The 8,333-nt window shown below is 50.2% G+C and overlaps 1 protein-coding gene across 1 annotated transcript; it reads right to left on the bottom strand.

Annotated features, from left to right (window-relative positions):
• Positions 1–3,020: 3,020 nt before the first annotated feature.
• On the bottom strand, positions 3,021–5,510 carry Hoxb1 (homeo box B1). Its single transcript, NM_001100552.1, is given in 2 exon segments — positions 3,021–4,405; positions 4,842–5,510. Coding segments are annotated over 2 exon segments (894 nt in total). The 5' UTR covers positions 5,407–5,510; the 3' UTR covers positions 3,021–4,076.
• Positions 5,511–8,333: the final 2,823 nt, after the last annotated feature.

Below are 8,333 nucleotides of genomic sequence, written 5' to 3'. Positions count from 1 at the left end.
CCCTTTATTAATAATGGCTGTTCTTTTTAAAATTATGTATTTATTTTATGTATATGAGTACGTAGCTGTCTTCAGGCACAGCAGATCTCATTACAGATGGTTGTGAGCCACCGTGGGGTTGCTGGGATTTGAACTCAGGACCTCTGGAAGAACAGTCAGTGCTGGGGTTGGGGATTTGGCTCAGTGGTAGAGCGCTTGCCTAGCATGCGCAAGGCCCTGGGTTCGGTCCCCAGCTCCGAAAAAAAGAAAAAAAAAAAAAAAAAAGAACAGTCAGTGCTCTTAACTGCTGAGCCATCTCTCCAGCCCCAATAATAGCTGTTCTAACACATTTATGAGACATTTTACACGTATTAACTAGTTTATTCTCTACATCAGTCCTATGAGGCTAGAGCTGACCTTGGCCCCACTTTGTAGACAAGGAAACTGGATACAAGAAACAGACCCATTGCCCAAGACCACATGCTAGCAAGAAGCAGGGTTTGACTCCCCAGTCAGTAAGTAACCTGGATATTTTCCCAATGCCTCGGTCCTCCTTTCCAGACCATCCTGACCTTCATCATCTTTTAACTTCTCTGTCTACTCCCTCTGCTCTGTCCTGACTCTGGCCAAACACCCAAGGGTGTGGCCACAAGGAATGTCTACAGCAAAGGAATCCTGGGGTTACAAGTTACAAAAACAGGTTGAAGGTTTTCAAAATCTTTCTCCCTTGCCCAGGAGATCAAAGGGCCTCACATGGAGAGAGCAAATGTTGAGGAAAGGGGCATCTAAAAAGAGGAGAAGTTCACACTTGGGCTGAGAACAGATGGTGTAGAGTAGGGCGGAATCCCTACTTCCCTGGCCACCAGCCTGGTAGCTGGAGATCAGAGCGTTGGGCTCCTTAGAAGCAGATACACACTTTCAAGCAGCCCTAAGAATTCTCCCTTCCATGAATTAGATAGAAGATTATAGAGAGAGGGGGATTCATTTAGAAAACTGGGTACTTTTATTTTTATTCTGGTATGTGAAGTTGTGGAGGTACATGTGAAGTTGTGGAGGTACATGGTGCACATATCGGGGTGGGGAAGGGGGAAGGTGCCTGAGAGGTGTGGAGGAGTCCATGACTGAAGCCTTGGCCATCCATTTTGGATTTGAGTCAAATGGAGCATCTTTTTGCTTGCCTGGTTACCAGGCAGTGATATTTATGAGAGAAGACTACACCATGATGTTTTGTTTTGTTTTATTTTGTTTTCTCCAAATAAATACAGTGTCCTTCTAAACCCAGTCCAGGGCTTTGGGTTGGAAGTGGGATTCAAATAGGAGAGTGCAATGGAGTCTGGATATCTAAGGAGATGGAAGGCTCTTGACCACTGTGGAGTATTTCAACCCTGTCTCTTGTTAATGAAGAATTGATCACACACACACACACACACACACACACACACACACACACACACACACACACACACACCTCTTCCCTGGAGGCTCCTGCTATGACCAAAAACCAAAGGCTCCAGCTTCTGCTTTTACTGGGAGGGCCCTTCGATCACTCTTCCCCCAGGGCCTGTCATATCAAGTCAGAGACTCAGTTCCACCATCCTCTGCAGCCTTGCCCTAACCACTGTCCCTTCCTCTTTCTGCTCACTTGTCCGTAGGGGCTAACAGTTGCAGGCTCCATAAATACCCCAAGCCAGAGGCTTTGACTAGTTGGTATTAAATGGCTTCAACCGGGGGAAATTTGTTTCAAAGATACTTGCTCTGTCCTCTCCTGTCAAGGTGACCCCTTTGGGGAAGCCAAGCTTGATGGCAATTTCAATTAAATGGAGAAAATCAGTTAATAGATTTTTTTTTCCTTTTAAGACAGGACAAGAAAGCAACCTCTGGGAAAGCTGGCCTTCCTCTTGAATGCTTCTCTTCCTCTCCAGCTGAGCTGTGCAATTATTGATAACGTTGCCTCTCCCCTAATGGCACCAATTTCACGAGGAAACAAATGCTTAGCAATGCTTACAAGAGTTGCAGCCCTTTTCGGACTTCCTGGCTTCCTTTCAGAGGTCACAAAGTAAACAAAGTGGGGGGAGCTAGGTTCAGATAAGACCTGTCTTCCTCATCACTGCACCCCAGGAGTATGGTCCTGGCCCTGGCGCTTAGGGGATCTCTGAGTCACCAGAATCAATAGACCAGGCCCAGAGCCTGGAGCCCCATGTCATTTCGATGGTACTCTGGATCCTGGAGTGTGGGCCGTTTGCCACCCCTGGGGAGCTTCCAGAGGCTGGGCCCCCTGCCTCTGTGGACTAAAGGTTTGCTAGTGGTACTAACAGGGAGACAATAGTTGCTCCCTGGGCACACCACAGGCTTGTTTGGAAAACCCAGAGGCGCTTAGAGGTAAAAAGGTCAGCTCAGGATCCTGGCGTACCTCCGCTGCCTCTGTCCACCCTCACTGTCCACCAAAGCACCAGCACCTCCTCCATCCACCTCCTGGCACCTCCTCACCACATCCCCCACACATCTCTTAGAAGGCCACTCCTCTCTATGCCCCCAGTATCTTCAGCCCCAGCCAAATCACCTGCTGGCGGATTGCAGTTGACTCAATCCAGTATTTCTGTATGGAAGGGCTGGAGTTGGGGTTTAATATGTGCCAGTGATCCATCTTCTGACTCTCTGAGCAAGAATGGGGGTACCGACACCCCACAGTCCCAAGCCTGATCTCTTTAGTTTCTGGGGGGAACTGGGGCGAGATAGAGGGAAAGGAAGCAGGTAGAGTCCCCTCTGCCATTCCCCCATAATTCCCTTCACAGACATCAAACAGATATGTTTTCCCTTTCTTCCACCCCTTTCCTCAAGATCATCTCAGAACCATCTGGTTCCCCCATTTTCTATCATGTGTTTCTGAGTTCTCTGAAAAAGACCAGTGGATTACTAGGGATCTGGGGATCCTCTTCTACCTTGGCTGGAACCCGGCAATGCCTTTCCAACTCAGTCAATGGCCAAGTAGAGTTCATAGCTCTTCCTCCACCCCAAGACGGAGAAGCAAACGCAGAAAGAAAAGGGGGAGAGGACAGACTTTATTGCAATGAGGTAGTCACAGATACAAAGAGAACCTGGCTTGCTTGGAGCTTGGGTTTCCAGAAACTCAAGTGGCCTCTCTGCTGTCTCCAAGGTTCAGAGAAATGTCCGAAGCTGCTGGGAATTCTGTCGCCATTCCTGGACCTCCCCAGACAGCCCCAGGAGTAGGGTGGTTTTATGGAAAGGAGAATGGGGCGCGCGGGGGGGGGGGGCGCTTTTCCGGAGGTAATAAATAGGGAGAGGGGAGGGGTATTCGCCCCTTCGTGGTTGAGGCTTGCTGGAGGCAGTCCTTAGGATGATGCTCCGGAAATCTCTGTGGTGCCAAGTTCCAAAACACTTTGGTGATTTAGTGATGCCTGTGGGAAGGGGCGGATCTCCTGAGCCAGCCACTGAGGGCCACATTAGTGCAATAGGAATATGTCTGGAAAGGGCTTGTGGGATTACTTGGGACTAGAGGGGTTTGTTTTTTTTTTTTGTTTTTTTTTTTTTTTTTTTTTTGGCATGTCACAAGGCAGTCGGTGCTATTGTAAGGTCTGCGGTGTGTTGGCTGGATTAAGGATTACAGTTAAGGGTTGGTGGCGATGTGTTTACACACTAACACATCCTCCACTGGAAAATCCCAAGGGCTCTTTCTATCCCGGGCCTAGGAAGAGGAGTTGGGGTAAGAAGCTAAAGAAGAACTCTCCAAGCTCAAAGGCACTGAACTCGAATTGGACGGGAAAGGAGAAGCCAGAAGGTCGGGCTGACTCCTACTCTGATGTGTTGAGGCAATCTCCAGATCAAAGCCAAAAGACCTTCCTTCGACCTCTGATGGTTTGAGTGCTCCCCAGGTCCCAAGACCTGTAGGATCGCCCCAGCCATCAATCATCCCTCCACTTCTAGATCTGAAGGGGAAAAAAATTGATTTCCCCACTTCTGCCCAGTTTCCTAAACTTGTTCCTCGGCCTTGAGGAGGGTCACCAGGGCTGTGAAGGTTGGGAGAGTCTAGGAGAGGACTGGGTCCAGTGTGTGAAGCCGGGTTACTTAGGAAGTTCAATTTAAGAGGTGATGGAACTGGGCGAAGCTTCTGGGGAGGTGCACGCAGACTGGTCGGAGGCCTCTCCAGCCGCTTCCTTGGGGCAACCTGGAGGGCCTGCAGGCACCCTGCCCCCCTCTCGCTCGCGTTTCTTTTGCTTCATGCGCCGGTTCTGGAACCAGATCTTCACCTGCGTTTCATTGAGCTCCAGGGTAGCGGCGATCTCCACCCTCCGGGCGCGGCTCAGGTATTTGTTGAAATGGAATTCTTTCTCCAGCTCCGTCAGCTGGCGTGTGGTGAAGTTTGTACGGAGACCGCCGGGAGTGCCCAGTCCCAGCTCGGACACCTTTGCTAGGGGCGGGGCAGGGAGAAAAGCCACGTCAGTCCTCTCACCTCTTTCTCCCTCCCCTCCACTCCTCCCAGTCCACTCTGGGCCCTCATTCATCATTCTACCCAATGCAGTCCCTATGTGGCATCTCTCTCTCTCTCTCTCTCTCACACACACACACACACCCTCCATCATCTAGGAGATCTAGAACCATCATCTTCCCGCCCATACTCACCTTCAGACCAGAAACATGAAATACTGGCTCCAAAGTGGGCGCGCACACAAGACTACGGAGACCTCCTTAGGAAGGAAGTAGCCTCGAAATCTCTGCTGACCTGAGCCCAGAAAGTACTTACCTACCAATAAAAGCAGCTGAAAGAATGAATGAAGCCCGGGCTCAGGCCCCTCTGTGTATGTATGCCTGAGCCAAGGAGAGGAAGTCACTCCTCTGAGCCCTACCTGTCTTAGGTGGGTTTCTCTTGACCTTCATCCAGTCGAAGGTCCGGGCAGTGAGAGAGCTGGGTTCTGACGAGCAAGATGATTCCTTGTCCTCAGAGAGGAGATCGTAGGCTGATGCAAAGTTTGAGGTCTGCTCAGTTCCGTAAGGGGGTTGCGGTGGAGGATATGGCCCTGAGCCGACTCCACCCGCTCCATAGCTGTCGGGCAAACCCCCTAGCTGGGCTCCGTAGCTCGACGGATGAAAATAGCCTCCATCTCCTTCCGACTGACCCATAGAATAATACTGAGAAGGCCCATAGCTGGGGTTGCAGGCGGCTGGGGCGTACCCCGAGGGAGCGGAGCTGGGAAAGGACACCCCCAGGGATGAAGGCGGCTGCTGGACAGGATACCCCGAGTTTTGTTGGAGCGCTGAGCTGGGCAGCCCTCCACCATAGCGGCTCTCCCCTGCGTAGCTGTCAACCGCCGGAGCTGAGCTGGGGGGAAAAGAGGTTGGGGCGCTGTAGGCGCTGGGTCCCCGATTGCAAAGTGGGTACTCTAAAAAGGAATTCATTCTATTATAGTCCATTAGAGGCCGAAGGAGGGTCGGGCCGTTTGGGGGAGACACCCTCTTGCCCTACAACCTTTCGGCAGTATGTCACAGCGCTGAAGCTTGAGTCCATGGCCCGGGCCTGCTTGTCCCCGCTAGCGATCCCCTAGGAAGGGACTAGGCAGTGGGGGTGGGGGGGCACATGTGATCTCTCCCAGGCCAATGGGCTAAGCGGGCCAGAGTTTGGCAGCTCCAGCGCCCATCCATCACCCCCCAAGCATTAGCATGACAAAGACACTTCAATCACTCTGAGCCCATCCATCTGAGAGCGACATGGAAGCGTCAAAAACATCTTTCTTCAAAGACTTTTTGGAAAGAAGGGACCAGAGGGAGAGGTGGGGGGGGGGGGAGAAGTTGGAAGAATATTCAAGACTTTACTCCCCTCCCAACCCCCAAGGCCTTCAATAGGTTCCTGGATTATTAGATTTGGCCAAATTCAACCCAGCTGCCCCTCACTCTCTTCTCCCCTCAAAGAAGCCTACCCCCACCCCAAGGCTGTAAGGCTAGTGCTTGGAGAGCCAGACTCCCTACTTTGCCCAGAACCCCCATTCCATGTCTCTTTCTCCCAGTTTGTCTTGGGATGATGTGCTAGGACAGCCTGATGAGGTATGTTATCTTGGGACAAAAGGATGACTAGGAAGGGAGAAGGGCTGTAAAAACACCTCAGGGTGTGAGCCAGGGTCTCAAATCCAGAAGAATTCATTACAAATCAAGAGGAGGGAAAAGCAGCATTTCAAGGAACACGAGAGGGAAAAGGGAATGGGGAGGGAAGATGAGGGACGCCCTGTTCTCTCCATCTCTCTGCATAAATGCTCTCCCCTCATTCGCAAGCCACTTCTCTCCCTCAGCCTCCCTTTATATCCCCTCTGTCTCAATTCATCTCTCCGTTCGTCCATCTCGCTCCACATTTATATTCACTCCCTACCTATCCATCAACTCATCTCTCTAGATGTATTTATCCTTTCTCTAGCCATCCATAGCTGTAACTGGCTCACTCACTCAGACTTAAATAACTCCCTGTCTCTCTCCGGAGAGCAGCAATGAGCAGCAGAACCAGGTGATATTTACAGAGGGGTGAGAAGGAAGGGAATTTTAATCCTCTTCTCACAAGTGTTCAAAACTAGTAAAGACTCTGCATTTCTCAGGCTTCCTCCTCCCTAAACCCCTCCGTTATCTTTAGTCTCCCTAAAAGTTTTTTTTTTTAATTCCAGGACTCAAATACATAAATCCAATGCCAGTTAAGTCTTGAAGACGATCTGAATTTTCCATTTCCGAATTTTCTAGTGTTCTAGAATAGGTAAAGGAAGTTTAGTTTGCTCAGAGAATGGGAGAATCGGTGTAGAGCTTCTAAACTAAGGCTTAGAGGTGAAATTTACCTTCTTGCTCTTGGGATCAGGTTAGGGGAGGGGACACAGGAAGAGCCTTGGTCACTCTCTGAAATGCAGCAGGCAGTTTGGAGTTAGAAGAGAAGCTCTTGGGTAGGGCTCATTGATGTCTCCTCCTCCAGACTCTGAGGACAAGAATCCAACACCCACTCTCATTTGTAACTTGTCAGGGTGTCTGCCCGGCCACAGGCCTGGGGCCTGAGCTAGGGCAAGTCCAGGAGGGCAAGAGTTCAGGGAGGAATCTCAGTCAACAGTGACGCTCTGGGGAGGAAGCCAAACCAGGTGGGACAGGTCTGGGGTAACCCTTGAAACCTCTCAGGTTTCCTTATCCTGAAAAAGCCAGGCATGCATTCCACTCCCTTCAAGAGCCCCAAAGTTGTCTCTATCTCTGTGTGTCTTCACCTAGCTGGCTCCCCTCCCCCACCTCCCCACCCCCATCCTTGTCTGGCTCTCTAGCTGCCCCTCCTCTTTCCCTTCTGCACCATCAGAGGCACTGCCTTCCTTTTCTCCAGTAACCCTGAGCCTTGCTCAGCCCTCTGGCAGAAAGAGCTCAAAGCAATTGCTGGGCTGCTGCCTCATCCTCTTCAGGCTTCACCCCTCACCTGCTCTGGTTTAGAGCCAAGCAGCCAGCAACTTCTTCCTCAAGAGATGCAAAGAGAGGGTAGAAAGTAGAGAATGTTCACTTGCCAAAGGGATGCACGCAGACAAAGGAAAGGAGAAGGAGATGGGAAGGGTGGCCTGCAGAGAACTGAAGTTTCAGACTTGATGGTGAGATGGGAGGAGGCAGGTTTCTTCTGCTTCATTCATACTCAGGGGTGGGGAGTAGGAAACATGGCAGTTTCTCCCAAGCATTTCCTCTTGGTTTCAAATGTTCTCCATCAAGGATGAGACCCTTGAGTCTAGGGACTGGTCATTGTTTCCTCAGTCTGAGCTAGGCCTTGTCCCCCCATCCCAGGGAGAAGTTTCTCAGCCAATCCCTTAACGGAATCAGGAACCAATTTGGGGTAAAGGAAGAAGTCAAGTCCAAAAATGTTTAATAAACTGCATGTGTCTGTCTGGGAGTTGGGGAGATACATTTCCCCTCCTAATAGTGGAGCTCAATATCACTAGTCAGTTGTTAATGACAGAAAGAAAAAAGGAAGAAAGGCTGGGACAAAGGTCCTTCAAGTCATAGTCAATGGCTGTGTTTGTTTGATGCCTGGGATGAGGCTCAGGCTAGACCTCAGTTCTCTAGATGTGTTTGAGATGCTGTCTAGTTCAGCCTTGGCATTCCTCTTTCTAGTTAACATGCAAGTTAAAACTTTTCAAGCATGGTGGTGCAGGTCTTTACTTCCAGTACTTGGAAGGCAGAGGCAGATGGATCTTTGTGAGTTCAAAGCCAACCACAGTAAGTTCTTAGCCAGCCAAGGCCACAACATAGTAAGAGCTTCTCTCAAACAAAGAAACAGAAAACAAAACAAAACAAAACAACAAAACAGCTTTGAAAAATTGCTGCTGGCTCTTGAAGTTCCCACGGAAAAG

Source organism: Rattus norvegicus, chromosome 10 (genome assembly GCF_036323735.1).
Source record: "Rattus norvegicus strain BN/NHsdMcwi chromosome 10, GRCr8, whole genome shotgun sequence".
NCBI lineage: Eukaryota > Metazoa > Chordata > Mammalia > Rodentia > Muridae > Rattus > Rattus norvegicus.
Note: the sequence above shows the minus strand (reverse complement) of the source record. Positions and strands in the feature narration are given on the sequence as shown.